The sequence below is a fragment of the Centropristis striata genome, chromosome 12, assembly GCF_030273125.1.
Source record: "Centropristis striata isolate RG_2023a ecotype Rhode Island chromosome 12, C.striata_1.0, whole genome shotgun sequence".
NCBI lineage: Eukaryota > Metazoa > Chordata > Actinopteri > Perciformes > Serranidae > Centropristis > Centropristis striata.
This window is the reverse complement of record NC_081528.1, coordinates 30,187,393-30,203,746: the sequence shown is the minus strand read 5'-3', so window position 1 is coordinate 30,203,746 and position 16,354 is coordinate 30,187,393. Positions and strand designations below refer to the sequence as shown.

At 43.6% G+C, this 16,354-nt stretch overlaps 4 protein-coding genes across 4 annotated transcripts; 3 read left to right on the top strand and 1 right to left on the bottom strand.

Moving 5' to 3' along the window:
• Nucleotides 1-1,492: 1,492 nt before the first annotated feature.
• LOC131981441 (uncharacterized) lies at nucleotides 1,493-3,898 on the top strand. The gene is made up of 4 exons (XM_059345710.1): nucleotides 1,493-1,648; nucleotides 2,646-2,759; nucleotides 2,918-3,775; nucleotides 3,825-3,898. Exons 2-4 carry the CDS (start codon nucleotides 2,651-2,653, stop codon nucleotides 3,896-3,898), a joined length of 1,041 nt encoding a protein of 346 aa, XP_059201693.1. The 5' UTR covers nucleotides 1,493-1,648; nucleotides 2,646-2,650.
• LOC131981319 (uncharacterized) lies at nucleotides 3,894-7,797 on the top strand. The gene is made up of 4 exons (XM_059345560.1): nucleotides 3,894-4,155; nucleotides 4,811-5,734; nucleotides 5,908-6,036; nucleotides 6,175-7,797. The coding sequence occupies exons 1-4, from the start codon at nucleotides 3,898-3,900 to the stop codon at nucleotides 7,012-7,014; spliced, it is 2,151 nt and encodes a 716-aa protein (XP_059201543.1). The 5' UTR covers nucleotides 3,894-3,897; the 3' UTR covers nucleotides 7,015-7,797.
• Nucleotides 7,798-8,682: 885 nt separating this feature from the next.
• Nucleotides 8,683-11,236, bottom strand: cryba1l1 (crystallin, beta A1, like 1). The gene is made up of 6 exons (XM_059347009.1): nucleotides 11,131-11,236; nucleotides 10,624-10,706; nucleotides 10,403-10,521; nucleotides 9,897-10,038; nucleotides 9,674-9,816; nucleotides 8,683-9,384 (listed from the first exon to the last, which is right to left on the bottom strand). Exons 2-6 carry the CDS (start codon nucleotides 10,696-10,698, stop codon nucleotides 9,237-9,239), a joined length of 627 nt encoding a protein of 208 aa, XP_059202992.1. The 5' UTR covers nucleotides 10,699-10,706; nucleotides 11,131-11,236; the 3' UTR covers nucleotides 8,683-9,236.
• Nucleotides 10,497-14,341, top strand: crybb1l1 (crystallin, beta B1, like 1). Its single transcript, XM_059346052.1, has 6 exons — nucleotides 10,497-10,545; nucleotides 13,330-13,427; nucleotides 13,513-13,631; nucleotides 13,719-13,851; nucleotides 13,944-14,086; nucleotides 14,170-14,341. The coding sequence occupies exons 2-6, from the start codon at nucleotides 13,335-13,337 to the stop codon at nucleotides 14,339-14,341; spliced, it is 660 nt and encodes a 219-aa protein (XP_059202035.1). The 5' UTR covers nucleotides 10,497-10,545; nucleotides 13,330-13,334.
• The last annotated feature ends 2,013 nt before the right edge of the window (nucleotides 14,342-16,354 follow it).

The window sequence follows — 16,354 nt, the reverse complement described above, 5'->3', positions numbered from 1 at the left end:
TTTAACTTCATGGTTACTTTGGAGGCTGTAGTTTCTGGTGTAGCTATTGTGTATTTAAGTATATTTTCTGATATTTTTAAAAAACATCTCAAAGTATAATGCAATACAATTCAACAGCAATGCAAACTAAAGCCACCAAATTACCATAAAATTAAATCAACACCTTGATAACTAGAAACAATCATAACTTTCATGGAGGTAGGATTTATTGTACATCAGTTGTTTGTTTTTTTAAACAAATGTTTTTCCTGGTCTTACCCTAAATCCTGCTGGCGGGCAGTTGGTTTTTTAGAGGTTATGAAAAAGTATTCTGAATATATTTAAAGTATGAAATGTAAAGGACTTATTACCCAGAATGGCCTGATTAATCTGTTATTTTAATGTTACTGTTGAATGTGATGCTAATTTTAATTACTTTATACACTGCTTAACATGTTATATCATACTTTATTAGTAACCTATATTTTGTATGAATAATTAAATATGCAAAGTAACTAAAGCTTTGAAAAAAATTTTGTGGAGTAAAAAAGAAAAGGGGGGGGGGGTCATATTTGCATCTGAATTGTAGTGCAGTTTAAATAGAAAGTAGTGTGAAAATGAAAATACTCAACTAAAGAACAATCTCAAAACTGTAGTTAAGTACAGGGCTTGAGTATATGCACTTAGTTACTTTAAACCACTACACATAATCAATGAGCTACAAAAAAAGAAGCTACATCTAAAGGATAATCTTTTCAAGGCGAAAAGTGAAGTGTGAGGAGTGAACTATCTTGTGTTTAATGTTGTCTGTACTTTTTGGTTTTCCTCGGTGTGCCGGTGTCGTGCCAGAAAGTGATTGCCTGCCAGAATCTGATTTCTGGCCGCGGGAGCGCGCACGGCAGCCCGTTGAGCGGTAGCGTAAACACGTCTGCTTTTCTCTGGATTAAACGGTCTTAATATGCAGATACACACAACTGTATTATAATGTAATTATAGCAAAGGCATGTGGCTTCGAAAGTTTAACTTTTGTTGTTGCGTAATTATTACAACTGTGGCCAAAAGAAGTGTAGTTTGTAGCGAAATCAGACATGGCAACTACGTGATAGACACGTCTATTTCAGTTTTCACCTCGCAAAAACTGATTGAAGGCATAGTATAGTTACTGAGAGGTTATTTCTGCCTAAATATGACTTGATCTCATTCATGAGCTTCATAATGTAAACACTAGAGCTCACAGGACAGCTTGGAATCCCTTTAAAGGACCATTACAACACAAAATAGGCATTTTCACCTGCCAAACATTGATTGAAGGCCAGATACAGTTACTCAAAGGTTATTTCTGCCTAAATATGACTTGATCTCATTCATGAACTTCATAATGTAAAGATCTGACCGCTCAACGGGCTGCCGTGCGCGCTCCCGCGGCCAGAAATCAGATTCTGGCAGGCAATCACCTTTTGGCACGACACCGGCAGAGGGCGACAGAGAGCAGCGCTACTGTTTGATGACCACGCTGACCTGTGGATGACCTCCCTAAACCTGAGAGAAAACCCACTGAGAAATAAAATGATATACTGCCTGTTGATCTCGCTTTGATAAATTTATTCTTTGAAACGAGTTGATGTCATTTCTCCGACGTGGGGACGGATTTATATGGAGCTTTGAAACGGTGAGTGCAGAAGTTGCCTGTCACCTGCCCGAAATGTGTAATCCCGGCAGGGAAAGTGCTTCAAACTGCTCAGAAGTTTAGTCAAAGTTAATTTAATTATCATGACATGCTAACTAACGGTTGGTTTGTTATGACTACTTATACACCTCCCCACTCCGAGCGGTCTGGTTGTGTTGTGCTGCTAGCGGGCTGCTAACAGATGCAGCAGGTGTGCAGATTAGCTTAAACTTTAATGCAACAGATTTCTTATTTAATCCATTATAAATACCTGTGATTCTACTGTTATGGAGGAAAGGCCATTTTCATGCATTGGAGTTTTAAGCTGTTTACAAGTAGTAATATAGAAGACTTAATATATATTTTTTTAAACTACTCATTGTTGGATGCAAAAGTAGATGTAATGCAATCAATTTAGTTTTGACTTGATGCATCAAAATCACTGTTGTTGCAAAACACTGAGGTATCCCAGGGAAAAATCTAATCACAGCATTTAGTATTAAGAAAGTAATTAAATTGTGTATGTTTTGCATAAAAATAACTGGCATTATGTTAATAAACTAGCATTTAAAGGGTTAAAACTCTTAAAATGAAGGAATATTTAGTAGTGATTATCAGGACTGGTGTTGGTTAAAAATAACTCACTGTACAAGGCAAATAATACTCATATTATTAGCAGATTAGATTTGTCCTCTGAGGTAACAAGTGGGATTTTTTTTAATCTGATACTGTACAAAAAATAAAATTGCATCGAAAACAATGCTAATCACTAACAGAATTTTTAAAGCAGATATTTTTTAACACAAAGGTCTAATCCTGTCTAATACTTTTGTGGGCTGTATATTTGGTCACTACTTCAAACTGCTTCAAACACTTGTTTTATTCTTTCTAGCTAAAAAGTGCAGTCACAATTGTGTAGATAGACATATTTGCACCAAATACAGACTGTCACCATGCTTATTTATTCACCCTCACTCTTCTCCTCTCTGTTCCTCTGAAGTGGACATGGAGATGTGGTGCTACCAAAAGCCGGGGTTTGAAGCCCTCCTCCTCGCTGAGCTGCAGAGACAGCAGCAGCGCAGCCAGTTCTGTGACACTCTGCTCAACACAGAAGGTATAAAATTATAGAAAAAATGTCGCCTTTAAAGTCTTCTTTGCTGTAGGAGGTTTGCATTTAGACAACGTACATTTTACACATTAAAACAACAATTATTCTTGTTTCATGTAGTTGTGGAAGCCTTTACCATTACTGACATCTTTCCTCTTCTGTAGGTATATCAGTGCCAGCACACAGTTGTATCCTCTCAGCCATCAGCCCCAACATCTCCTCCACTCTGTCCACCACGCCGCCGCCCCCTGCAGGACAGAGCCGTCTCTTGGAGTTTCGGGCCCTGGGCGCCTGCACGCTGCTCAACATGGTCCGACTGCTGTACTGTGGGGAGATGGCAGGGGAGGGGGAGAAGGAGAAGCAGGAGGCTATTTCTGCTGCAGCCAAGCTGGGCATCCACGGGCTGGTGGAGGTTACAAAACGAGACCATAAGAGCAGAAACAGGGAAGGAGAAGGCCGGCATGTGGATGTAGGAGTGCAGACGGAGCCGCTGATGCCTGAGGAGCATGAAGGGAGACGGGGCAGGTGGAGGAGAGAAGTGAGGGATGGGAGCACCTTTCTGTGGAAAGAGATGCTGTCAGATGGGGGAAAAGACACATGGACTCAGACAGAGGAGGTGCAAGTAAACACGGCGCCCCCTTCTCACACAGCGGCCTCCTATGACACCATTGATATGGCTGCTTTCCAGAGTTTAGGACAGACAGACTCTCATCTTCTTACCTCTCAAATTCCCTACATCCCCGTATCCCTTATCTATCCACCAGACAACCAAACACCCCAACCCTCCTCTGCTGTCATTGACGCAATGCAAGGATCCATCCATGCAGCTGGACACACATCTGTCCTTTCCCTCTCAACCCCGTGTGCTTCTGACTCTCAGAGCTGGTGGGCTGGTCCTCAGGGAGCAGCCAGAAGTGTCACAGCAGCTGAAGAGTGTGAGGATGAGCGGTTAGAGCAGTTTCAGGACAACATCCCAGGATACATCAGCTACTTCCTAAACCCAGAGAAGGAGGAGGGACGAGGCAGGGGCCGTTCAAGGGGTAGACGGGGGGCTGGAGCGCGAGCTGCCAGGAGAGGCGGCACGGGTGAGAGAAGAGCCAGGAGACCCCGAGGGAGACCAGCAGGGAGGGGAAGACGAGGGTTAATGCAGACGGTTGATGTGCAGGATGTCGGGGTGAGCAAGCTGCAGATGTTGTTCCTGCAGAGGTGGGGGCTGAGGTCGTCTAGGACGGGTCAGGGCGGAGGAGCTGCAGGCAGGAAGTTGTACCTCAAGACCAGAGAAGCTCTGACGCCCGCCAAGGGTCGGCGGAGAAGAGGGCGTGGCAAATTGTGGGACTTCAGTGAGGGTAGAGACCTGCCGCTGCAGGGTGGAGCAAGGAGTACAACACAACAGTTTAACCTGGTGAGTGTTAACACAACTGTTTGTGACAAAACATGACATTACACAAAATAATGTAAATGAAATATGAAAATAAGGTCCAGTCTATAAAACCAGTCCAAATTAAATATTTTGAGAGCATTTACAGTATATTAAACAGGATATCTCTAAACTCAGTTAAGATGTTTTCCAGATAAATGACATGGAAACCACTTTCCATATTCACAAACTAGTTGTAACAATAATTTTAAAATATACATGTACATGTTTATGTAACTAGTCATAGCCATGAATCACAAAGAGATTCACAGGCCACATGTTTCCAAAGAAAACAGGACGGTACTTCCTAAAGAATTGCTGCTTCATAACGGCATTAAGATTTTCATGTTTCTTTTATGCCTTTTCCAGAAAACTGCATACCTCAGCTTTAAGAGGCTATTTTGAGCAGTTGGTGTCTCTGCAACCAATCCATTAATTAGAAATCATATTGGGTCTACCTTCTCTGACTGGTTAATTAAGACTTATCAGCAGAGATCTGATCAATCATGTAGCTCAACGAGGATAACAACTCTGCTCAGTGATTTGTGAATTCACCCAGATTCTATACTTAGTGAATAGTCATTGTAGTAAATCAGTAGTTTGTTTTATGATATAACTAAAACGTTTCTCTCGGTTACAGAACAGTGTTCCTGTTGGCAGGCCGGAAGCCAAACCACCATCATTAGCTTCCTTGTCTTCCCCTCACATGCGATTCTACACCGTTCAAACCTCCTCTCCCTTCACCTCCTCCTTCCAGCCGTCACCTGCAACCTCCTACGTGTCTTCAGCAGCATCCCTCCTCCACAGCACCCCTCTTCCTCCTCCACCCCCCCCTCCTGCTCCTCCACCTCATGAGGAGCAGCCTGAACACATTGATCGTCTGCTGGAGGAAGTGATGATGGGCCTTGACATTTTACCAAACAACAACAACAATGGTGCTCCTCTTCCAGCCAGCAGCAGCACTGGTGCCTATGCCTCCTGCAGCACTTTGACCCAAAATAAACAACAAGGCAGCACCACCGGTCCAGGTTCTGATGGGTCGACCCAGGTTGTTTCTGTAGCAAGAGGAGGGGGCAGCCTCGCCCCTGCTAACAGTGAGGTTCCCGTCCTGCAGCAGCAGGGGGAGGGAGAGCTGAATGAGATGCTGAACCAGTTCCTCCAGTCGTTTGAGCGGCACATTGAGAACTGTACCGACCGGGATGAGGGGACCGCCAAAACCCCCCACACTCCTCATCTACAGAATACACACACGCAGAGTGATGAAGCTCAAACCCCACAGAGACGAACATACAAGACTGTCAGTGCTGCTCCCCCCAAACCTGCAGAGAAAGTCAAAGCACCAGCCAGACGGCGGAGAAGAAAGAATGAGTATCTGTTCTCCCTGGAGAGAAAGAAAAAGAGGGTGAGGGTGAGGAAGCCGGTGTCATCGAGTGACGCGAAGACCAAAATTGTTGATGACGGAGTGGACAAGCAGCTAAAGCAGATTCCTGTGGTGAAACTGGAGAGGAGAGGCCTGCTGCCAGCCAGAGTCGCACTGCAGGAGTGCAGCTGTCTGGAAGTCAAGGTGACAAACTTTTCTCTGTCTTTACTCTCCACTAATGCTTCTGATGAGGTCTGCTGTCACCATGAGTCACAGAAGGTATATCAACATGAGGGTGGATTTGGAATAGAATGAGAAAGAAAGTGTATCAAATGTTTTGTCCATGTGTGTGTGTGTGTGTGTGTTTGTATTTTCAGAAACCCTCAAAAGCAACATCCACTTCATCATCAGTGACACGTGAATGCTCCTCTGAAAAGCCTCAGACAGTCTCATGGATAACAAAGACGTACCCAATCAGGAGCAGGTTTAGACAAGCACAAATCATGGTGAGCATTGATTTTTTTTTTTTTTTTAAACAAAAATCCAAGGCGAATAGGTCTTCCAAACAAATGTTATTTAACAGGTTATTTTTGAGTCTGGGGCAATGCACATCAACTGCACTGGGGCTTTTGTTGTTTTTACAGGACAGTATGCCCTTTCTTGAGGAGCCACTCCTACACAAGGGGCCACCCAAAGCAAACCTACTAAGCCGCAGGACCAAGAAAAACGCAAAGCTTCTCAGTTTATCTAATGATTTAGTGAGTTCAACACCAGCAATTCAGCCGCAGCCTGTGGAGCCCTGCGACACGGACGAACAACTAGAGAGAAATCAAGAGAGACATGAAGACCTGACTGTTCAGCCACAGGAAGAGACAGAGGGACCTACAAGGAGGGGAGAGAAGAGGAGAGCAGAGTCAGAGGAGGAGACAAGTGATGACGCCACTGTGGCCAAGAGGGTTTGTTTTGAGCAAACGGCACAGCCGACCTCTGAAACACTGGGCTCCGAATCTGCACCAGCAACCAGAAACTTAAAAGACATCTCCAGTGGAGGACATTATTTACAAAGAGAACGAGAGGAAGAACCAGCGTGGAGAGGTTTCAAACTCAGAGAGACTGAGGAAAGTTTGATGGATGAACACCCGGAGAGCTGCGATGAGGAGATGATTGACGTGGGCGGCCCGACTCCTCCACTCTGCTCTGTTTCACCTTCTTCACATTCTGTAAACGATGTCATTCTGGGGTCGACGGGAAGCTGTGAAGAGGACAAAGACGAGGACATAGACGTGATTGGCAGCTCCAGTCCTGCTCCCGATCCAGTGATCATTAACTGGACACAGTCTTCAGAAGGAGAGGAAGAGGAAGAAGACGAGGACATCGATGTCATCGGAGAAAAGACAGACAACGTTTCATTGTTGGTCTTTGCTGCTGTGAGTAGAGGTGAGCTTGTTGACAGAAAATATCAGACCCAGATGTTCCAACGTTAGCATCTGTGAGGTCCAGCCCAGTTTTCGTTTCTACTCGTCTTCAGTTAGTTTTATTTCAGAACGCATCCCTGAATTAGTTTCATTTAGCCGTGAGTTAAAGGGCGGTTGCAGGAAGTCAAGATAGATGTGGTCTCAACTGTTTTTATTGTGTTCACTTCATTGATGAATTTATGTTCTCCTATTCCATTTAGTTCAGGATGGAGGAGTTGTGAGCTATTTCTTTGGACTGAAAGAGACAAAACAAAAGTTGTGCATCATAACGCATTAAGACACTTTCAGCAGCACGACTGTGTAGTTTATATGCAGCTATTGAGTTTCAGCTCTGGAGTTGAGCATACAGATCTTTTTTAAACTGTCAAAGGTGACTGATTTTGTTTAGTTTTTTTACTTGGAAGCTATGTAGCTAATGTTTTTATGTAGAAATGACAGGGTTGTTACTGCTTAGTTCAGTAATTTGTGATTGTTCAGCAGAAATATTCAACAAAGTTTGTTTTAACTGTCAGGTGAGTTAACACTAACCAAACAACTGACCAAAAAAAAGAAAAAAATCAGGTTAATGTACCGTCAAAGGAATTAGGAGTTTTATTAGTTGTTACTCTGACTATGACCGTTTTAGTTGTAAATATAATTAATAATGTCGGCCTCAGTTCTGCCGCAGTTTGTAAATGTTCCAGGAAAACTTGTGTCTTCCTTGTTTTACTCAGGTTATGTTCGATCGTGTTCCTCATGGCACTTCTGAGTCTCAAACTCTGATTTCTACAATAAAGATTCCTCTGTAGTTCCTGCAGCAGTTCTACTCTGTGACTCCACATGCACTTCACTGGAAATGAGGCTCATCAGCAGGGTGGAGATGATACTGTAAGATGGACAAGGAATTAACAATACCATTTCCAAGTTAATATGTCCAATAATACTGGAATCAGAAATACACAGCTAGTTGGCAATGCAGGCAAAGCAACTGGAAGCTTTTTCAGCCATTAAATTTAGACTTTCACCATGTGAGAGGGATGTGCATGCATCTGTATTTATAGCCAATTAAAAAACACTTTATAATGACCTGTGATTGGCAAAAATCTCCACTGGGGCTAGATTTTCTAAAGTGTTAAAATGGAGCCAAGAGGAGCAGAATTCTGGTTTTCTCTCAAATCACTTGAATGACGTGGATGTTGAAATTGTTGGAATTCTTGCACAAGGACACAAAAAAACAGCCTACTCCAGCTTATAGATGATCTGCGTTCACCCTTTTGATCCCCAAACAGTGTTAGTAAAAGTACTGTATGCCTTTGAGATGAATATCCTTTTTAACCTTTTTCCATCACTTTACTGACTGTTTGCTGTCTGCCTCTATCATCTTAAATTAGTTTGGCAGTTAAAGAGTTTTTCTAAATGTGGTGACACGTAAATCTTGAACCCTTAGCTGAGAGCAGCTGTAAAGTTTGTTTGACTTGGTCGTATTATTGGACAAAGTATCAAAACATCAATAGAAACTTTTGATCAAGCTACTAAAGTTTAAGTATTGTCTAAAGACGTTTTGATATATATTTTGTGTCACTGTGAAACAGTTAAAAACCAGCGCAATCACAACTGCTTTTCCTCGAAGATAGAAACTACAAACTTTACAGGCATTTTTTTCAAGCCGGTAGTTGGTTTGTTTCATGTTGCAAACAGAGTGGAAGCCCACTTTATTCTTCATATTCACACTTGTATATAATAAAACAAGAATACATGAAGTGAAAATGAGTTTATTAGTTATCAACCTGTGGATCAACCTCCTACACACAACAACAAAACACATCTGAGCTGCACCACAGCGGGGAGGTTCTCCTGGTTGTGGCACCATGTCTGCGCTCCCCCCCACCTCTGATTGCTTCCAGCTCGCTGAGGAGTCGCTCTGCTCATCGCCCAGCTCAGGTGAGGAGTACAGCGCAGGTGTGTGTTTGTGTGTGAGTGTGTAGGGACCTCTAAACCAAATAAAAAGACACTGTGTGAGTGTCAGTTATGTCAGCATGTGTGTGTGTGGAGCGTGTGTTTCCCTGTGCTTAAACAGTGCGATATTGTCTCTTATCACACTCTGGCAGCGGCTGTAAATCAGTAGTTGGTGTTGGGGCGGCTGTTGCGGCTCAAGTCAAGAGGAAGGAAAGGAGGTAAGAGAGAGAGAAGGGAAAAGAGGAGGGGAAGGAAGTCGGGGGGAGCTGCTGTCTCAGTCTCAGCCTGTCTTCCTCTCAGTGCTGGATGCGCCTGATGGACTGGATCTGAGGGGTCTGACAGTGGGAGCCCCAGTTCCTCCAGTGCTGGTAGTCTCCACTGTGTCTCTCACACTCCATGATGTACTGCTGGCCCCTGTAGCCAGGGTGCTGGTAGCACACAAAGCTGCAGGAGGAGGAAACGAAGCTTAGTGGGACTATTTTCAGAGCTGCATGAGCTGCTGTGGCTAATTTAGTGCATGCTTGGAGCTTTCAGCTGGTATGTCTATTGCATATGATACAAGCTAATCAGGGACTGTAGTGACAAGTGGTGTACAGGTTTATTTATCTAGTAATGTTTTGAAAGACTCTTAAGCTGGATTTGAATTGGATAGCTGGGTGCAAAGTAGGGGAGCATTTTTGTAGTAAGCCCTGATAAAATGCAACTCATCATTACTGTTCACACAATAACTTACGCGCCACACTGCACGTGCATGGAGCCAACTTCAGGCATCATCCAGCCCATGGCCTGCAGAGAGGGGTAGTCGTCACAGATCTCCACGCTGCGGCCCATGAAGTTCTCCCTCTCAAAGATGACCATGCGGCTGCTCTGGTGGGACTGCGGGAGGAGACAGAAACAGTTGGGTTTTTTGACTCTTGTTTGTCCCCTGAATACTAAGAGACAGTATTTGTACTCACGGCGCAGTAGATGGGGCGCAGAGACATGAGACGCTCCACGTGGTAGGAGAGGGAGCCGCTGTAAGCGTCCCAGTGGGGGTACTCTCCTCTCTCCAGGATGAACTGCTGGCCCTGGAAGTCATGGTGCTCAAAACCCACCCAGCTTTTCAGAAAGAGAGAGAGAAACAGTTATTATCTCTTTACTGTACACACATCTGAAGACTTCTATATCTGTTAAAGCTAACTATTTCACACTGCAGGACATTTTGACATCTTTTTCTACAAGGCCTTAAGAGCTACAAAACAATGCAGCTCCCTTTGCATAGTCAACAACTCAATTGTCTCAGTGGTTAAATCTTTCCACTTTATCTATTTTTGCTGCTTGGGGTGGTGAAATTAAGGGAAACAAAAGGGGGATACTAGTTTCCTTTGATTCACCCCATCCATGTATTTTAAGTTCAACAAGAATACTGACTGAGATTTCATTTTGTCTTGTTTTTACCACAGAAAAAGTTTTAGACACTTACGCTCCGCTCTCCACCCTGATGGAGCGGATGTTGTCCAGTCCACAGTCCTGGATGTTGCAGCACTCGGAGGTGAACTCCAGACACTTGCCCTGGAAATGCTCCTGCTCGAACACAGTCACCTGAGAGAGGGAGAGAGAAATAAGGTTGCATATAGTTTATTCTACTTCATCTTTTAACATCAAGCAGAATCCCATAAGCTGTGCTCAAACGTGTGTGTTTACCTTAAAGAAAGGAGCCATGCCCATTCCTGAGTTGACCAGCGGCTGCATCATTGGGGACCTTGTAGTTCTGTACATCTTTACTTCTAAAGACAGAGAAAAGTAACATTTTAGAATATATGGATAAACGTGATGCAGTAAATGTTATTTTAAAAAGCATAAATTGTTCAATAATGGAACATTCTTAGCTATTTGCATGTTTTTCTCAGTGTAAAGCATGATGGTGTTCAATTACAAATACACCACTGTGAATCATTCAGGCGATACAGCTTCAACTCATCTCTAAAAAGTCTGAGCTAAAACATCTGGAGGCCAGAAAAACTTAGTTTACATTTTTTTTTGAAAAATCAGAAATATGTACTACAATTTTGCTAACAGTTAGGATGTTGCACATGTGTTTCAGAAAGTGCTTTTGCTTTTCTGTGTCTGTGTGAGGCACCTGCAGTGCACCTGTCTGTCTGTCTGTCTGTCTGACCCTGAGCCGTGTTGAGAGCAGAGATGTGTCCTTACCTAGATTGTCACTTTATTGGAAGAGCTCGAAATTGGTACGCGCCTACGGCCTCACTCGCGTAGAGCTTTGAGAGAACCTGGCGCTTCAGTTTTATACCGACGGTCGGGGAGCGCGCCTGCTGATGCGCGTTCACGGCTCTGACGCGGACAGTGCGCAGCGTCCATTCGGCGCAGCTGTGGCACCAGCTGGGAGGCGCGCTCCCGGCTCGCTGCGTGGCCGCTGGATGCTGTTGTCCCGCTCCAGGGGCCAGCTCAGCAGATCCCATAGTGCTGCTGGCGCTCCGGAACAAAGGCGCTCCGGTATGTTCGGACCCCGGTCAGCAGTCCAGCGCGTGCCCAGGCACAAAGGGCCGGGATCGGGGTGGAGAATGTGGGGATTAACGGCGGAGCAGAGAGGCACCGCGGGGGGACACAGAAGGAGATAACTGGGTGGGTCTGTATACATACATAGAAAGGTTACAGAGCTATAAGTTTCATTTTAGTGTTTTTCTCACAATAACATCAACAATAACATTGTCACCAACAGACGTTGAGCTGCACCTTCAGGGGGCAGATACACTGTGAACACAGATGTGCTGTTTCCACAGTGGAGTCCTCAGGAACTCCAATACCAGGACTGTCACAATATAAGATGTTCAAGTGATTATATAAAAAAGGTCAAAACAGCAATATTACTGCAATATCTATACATTTTGGGGAAATAATGCTGTCCATCAACATCATCATCTTTAACTCTTTATTGTGTGCTTTGTCTCTCTTTTGGCAACTGAATCACACTCAAAACATGAGTGTAACGAGGGCAAGAGTACAAGTACATAACACATTCAAAATAAAAAGAAATGGAAATTATTTAAGAGCTGCTGGATTATTTACACAATATTATCATATGGGCATGATAAAATATCAATATTTCATCATATTTGCCGATATGTCATGACACCTCTTCACTAACTTCAGTTCTGATGAATGTTTCCCTTCAGTCACATCCCCATTTATCCATTTATAAATCACATCAAACAGAATAAATAACCTCAGCTTGTGTTTGGCTGAAAAAAATCAATCTGTGGGTCTGTGGCCTGATGACCCATTGTTGGGTAACATCAGACCTGAAATGGTTCAACCCCAAATCAAAACAACATTTTTTTTCTCTTACCATAGCCCTATTTATCCATCTAGATTGTTTTGGTGTAGTGCCAAAACAACAAGCATTATCTTGAGTAACCAGGTCAGTTTTTCTGGTAAGAGACATTTGCTTGTGTTATACTCTCTGATGTACATTGCTTTGGATAAATGCATCTGTTAAATTAAATTTTAATATTTCTGTTGAGTTTTACAAATGTATTTTTTGGCACTTTGAGTACCACAAGAGAATAACCATATAGTTCCATAATATAAGAGAGAAGGCAGACATCTCTGCAGTTGATATCTCCAACACTCGGCAGCTCAAACCAAAACAGACCGATAAATACAACTACAGATAAAGGAAAAAATAGATATTTTGTTTTTGGGGTGGATTCAGATTAATATATATCACACATGAATGTTCACAGATTTTTATCTGGAAACATGTAGCCTGAAACAATTCCAATAAATTACATTTAATTTCAGCCACCTAATGTAAAAGCCAGAGGTTTGAAGCAGCACATTCCTGTCACCATGTGCTTTCAAGGCTGTCAAGGTGTTCTGGTTCATACTTTGAATAAGAAGAGACTAAATAATCTGAAATATCAGACTAAAATAGTTTAGGTTGCATTATTAACCGCTTAAAGTTGATTTCAGGAATATCAACTTGTATTTCATTAGTTCTGTCAGTAACAGGTCCTCAGTCTCTTCTCTAACTTCTGTCCATCCTCCCCGCCCATCCCCTCAGCCGTCCCTCTCTGATGATGTGGGGTTTCTTTTGTCCCGCGCCTCTGACCTCAGCAGGTTTGTTTCTCTCCCCATAATCCCTCTCCTATGAGCGCCAGCGTATAAAAGGGAGGGGCGCACTCCGAGCCCCACACACTTTGAGTGAGGCTCGTAGGCATCGCACACACAGACAGGTAAGGTATACACACACACACACTGTGTACATACAGGAGATACATAGATAAAAAACAATATATACAGAGTATTCTGTATATCTTTTGGGATTTTTTCATTTTATTGTTCTATTTGTAACATGAGAATATTTTCTCTCTGTGTTTTTTTCCCACTCAGCAATCATGTCCAGTGGAGATAAGTCCAAGACCTCTTCCCAGACCGACGGTAAGGCCGCTCAGAGCAAGAAGTCTGAGATGGGAATGATGGCCTACAAGGTAGGTGCACTCTTACATGCAACATTGATATATATTCAGTTTATCATACGTTGCTGTCGTACTGACTCATCTGTGTCCCCTCCAGATGTACGTGTTCGACCAGGAGAACTTCCAGGGTCGCATGATCGAGATCAGCAACGAGTGCATGAATGTGTGTGAGATGGGCATGGACCGCGTCCGCTCCCTGCGCGTTGAGTGCGGACCGTAAGTCTAAAAAAAACCACAACATTTATATACATTTAAAAACCCTTATCTTTGCATGGATGCTTCATAATGTTTTCTCCTCTGCAGCTTCGTGGGCTTTGAGCAGATGAACTTCTGCGGTGAGATGTACATCCTGGAGAAGGGAGAGTATCCTCGCTGGGACTCCTGGAGCAACTGCCAGAAGAACGATTACCTGCTGTCCTTCAGGCCCGTCAGAATGGTAAAAAAGAAACAAACATGCTTTCTTTCAAACTCTCAAGTTTCTCTTTTGCCTCAGACGGCGATCTAAACTCTCCTTTTTATCACTTCCAGGATCCCGAGAAGCACAAGATCTGCCTGTACGAGGTCGGAGAGTTCAAGGGCCGCAAGATGGAGATCATGGACGATGACGTTCCTAGCCTGTTCTCCTACGGCTTCACCGACAGAGTGGGCAGCATCATTGTCAGCTGTGGAACGTGAGTAAACGTTGGTTGAAGGTGTCACTGAAACCTACACAAAGTGAATCATATATTAACATGTTTCCCCTTTTTTCCTCCAGCTGGGTGGGATACCAGTTCCCTGGATACCGTGGTAGCCAGTACCTGCTGGAGAAGGGCGACTTCAGGCACTTCAACGAGTATGGCGCCCGCCACCCTCAGTTCCAGTCTGTGAGGCGTATCCGTGACATGCAGTGGCACCAACAGGGCTGCTACACCATGGCCAGCAAGTGAGGCTCAGGGAAGGAGAGAAAGAGAAAGAGCGGAAGTGAGGGAGAGGGGCGGAGGAAGAGGGAAAGGGGGAGAGATGTCTGAGGCCTTACCTCAGTACTTTAAACGGTCTATGATCTAACGCAGTGCAGGGGAAGGGTGAGGATATAGATCTGTCCCTGATTGGAGACAACACCTCAGTGGAAGGACCAGACGGACCATCCTCCATTCCTCTCTGTCTCTACTTTTCTCTTTCTCCCCTATGGGCTGAGCTTTGCTTTCCCCCCCTTTCTCCCTTTTTTTAGTCCCTCACTTCATTCCCCTCCACAGTCTTCTTAGACACCGAAGAGGGAACACGACACCTCTTGCTGTTTTACACACTTGATTCTCGGCTCAGGGTATGATGCACCATGGGAAACTGAGTCCCTAGAGCCCCCTGCCCCACGTCTTCTTGCCCCTGTGCATTGCACACCCTCTCTGCTGTACAGAATCCTGGCCAAGTTTTCAATAAAAAGGAAAATCTTGATTTCAAAGATGTTGTTGTTGTTACTTATTACTGCAAAAAAATCCCCCGAATGGAAATGTGAATGACCAAAACATAAATAAAATAACAAGATGAATACAAATGAGATGAATCCATTCTGATTTATCCTGAATCAATCACTGCTTTCTTAGCCTGACTCACTGGACGAAGTCTTTTGCTATGTCTTTTGCCTCTGGTCGTGTCTCTCACATGCTCTTTTCCTCCACTTCTGCTTTCTATTTTGCAGGGTGGCCTTGCTTCATCTGGGGCTTTGCACCAACTACATAGTTGTGATTGGTTTAAATAAATACAAACAACCCAGAACATTTTCCTTAACCTCGAATGAGAGTGGTCGCAGCCAGAACATTCTCCAGTGCTGACACAGCTGGACACTAAATATAATTTATTTGCTTGACTTTTTAGGAAATATTGTTCACCAGTATGTTAGTTCACCAAATGTTTTAGTTTTAAGTAAAGCAAGTACACTATTATGATCATGCTGAATGGGGAAAGCTTTGCATAGTCAGCTACAGAAACACACAAAAAGTCACACAATGCTTTATTTAAAAAGTGCAGTGTATATAGAAATAGAGGGAATGTTGTCCAGCAGGGCAGTTTCACACCTGTGATGCTGATCATGTGACACATGGCGACTGCTGGATTGTGTAACACAAATGTACCTACATTTTTGCTGATATTCAGCCTTGTTTCCATTTTCATTTATAATAAGCAAGTGACATGGTGCAGTAAAATAGTACGACAGTGCAATATAATAAATAACTGTGTCCTTATGTTTCAAGGTTAGCGTCTCTGTATCTTGTCATACCTTAATTCAGGGATGGGCAACTTAAATGCTGGAGGGGGCCACAATTTTTCATGGACACAGGACCACAGGGCCACATATAGGACCGTGCACTTAACCAGATATGGTGCAATTTTAAATATGTTTACAGTGCAGTAACTTAACATATTTCATTCCCAAATGCACGTTTAACAGTATTATAAATAGGGATACAAAAGGTTTGAAGCAAATAAAAAATAACCACTTACTGTGATTTCTTTTTTTATCAGTGCAAGAACAGCAGACCAACATTAATTGCAAGAAGTAATTTAGTGCATTTTTACACTGCACTTTTAAGATTTCATGCTCAAATACATGTAGTTGTACTGAGGGCCACTTCAAGTGAGGGTGCGGGCAATTAATCACTGACGTAATACTCCACCCGGCTGGCACGCCAAGAGACACAAATCAAACGCACCTAAGATGTTGACAAACAAGTGCAGGCTGACTGCTGAAATGCACATGGTGGATCCTGCAGCGGGGACTCCTGCTGAGGAACCTTTACCTTCAGTGTTGTGTGAAGCCTTTCTGCTGTCTGTTACTCCCTGCAGAGACTTATTTTGATGAAAATGTTTGAACACTTGGAGGAGCGCAGTAGTGGGACAGAGAGACAGAGTGGACTGGTTGTATTATGCACTGAGAATCAACGAACAGAGGCGCTGAACCTGGAGCA

What these genes read in the sequence shown, in the direction of transcription:
- LOC131981319 (XM_059345560.1), top strand. Translation starts at nt 3,898, where the DNA reads ATGCAGACGGTTGATGTGCAGGATGTCGGGGTGAGCAAGCTGCAGATG. An exon ending in CAACACAACAGTTTAACCTG is followed by an intron (nt 4,156 to 4,810) that starts GTGAGTGTTAAC and finishes TCTCGGTTACAG; the next exon opens with AACAGTGTTCCTGTTGGCAG. An exon ending in GCAGCTGTCTGGAAGTCAAG is followed by an intron (nt 5,735 to 5,907) that starts GTGACAAACTTT and finishes TTGTATTTTCAG; the next exon opens with AAACCCTCAAAAGCAACATC.
- cryba1l1 (XM_059347009.1), bottom strand. Translation starts at nt 10,698, where the DNA reads ATGTACAGAACTACAAGGTCCCCAATGATGCAGCCGCTGGTCAACTCA. An exon ending in ATCAGGGTGGAGAGCGGAGC is followed by an intron (nt 10,039 to 10,402) that starts GTAAGTGTCTAA and finishes CTTTCTGAAAAG; the next exon opens with CTGGGTGGGTTTTGAGCACC. An exon ending in TGCGCCCCATCTACTGCGCC is followed by an intron (nt 9,817 to 9,896) that starts GTGAGTACAAAT and finishes CTCCTCCCGCAG; the next exon opens with TCCCACCAGAGCAGCCGCAT.
- crybb1l1 (XM_059346052.1), top strand. Translation starts at nt 13,335, where the DNA reads ATGTCCAGTGGAGATAAGTCCAAGACCTCTTCCCAGACCGACGGTAAG. An exon ending in CTGCGCGTTGAGTGCGGACC is followed by an intron (nt 13,632 to 13,718) that starts GTAAGTCTAAAA and finishes TCTCCTCTGCAG; the next exon opens with CTTCGTGGGCTTTGAGCAGA. An exon ending in ATCATTGTCAGCTGTGGAAC is followed by an intron (nt 14,087 to 14,169) that starts GTGAGTAAACGT and finishes TTTTTCCTCCAG; the next exon opens with CTGGGTGGGATACCAGTTCC.
- LOC131981441 (XM_059345710.1), top strand. Translation starts at nt 2,651, where the DNA reads ATGGAGATGTGGTGCTACCAAAAGCCGGGGTTTGAAGCCCTCCTCCTC. An exon ending in CACTCTGCTCAACACAGAAG is followed by an intron (nt 2,760 to 2,917) that starts GTATAAAATTAT and finishes CCTCTTCTGTAG; the next exon opens with GTATATCAGTGCCAGCACAC. An exon ending in AGAGAAGGAGGAGGGACGAG is followed by an intron (nt 3,776 to 3,824) that starts GCAGGGGCCGTT and finishes GCGAGCTGCCAG; the next exon opens with GAGAGGCGGCACGGGTGAGA.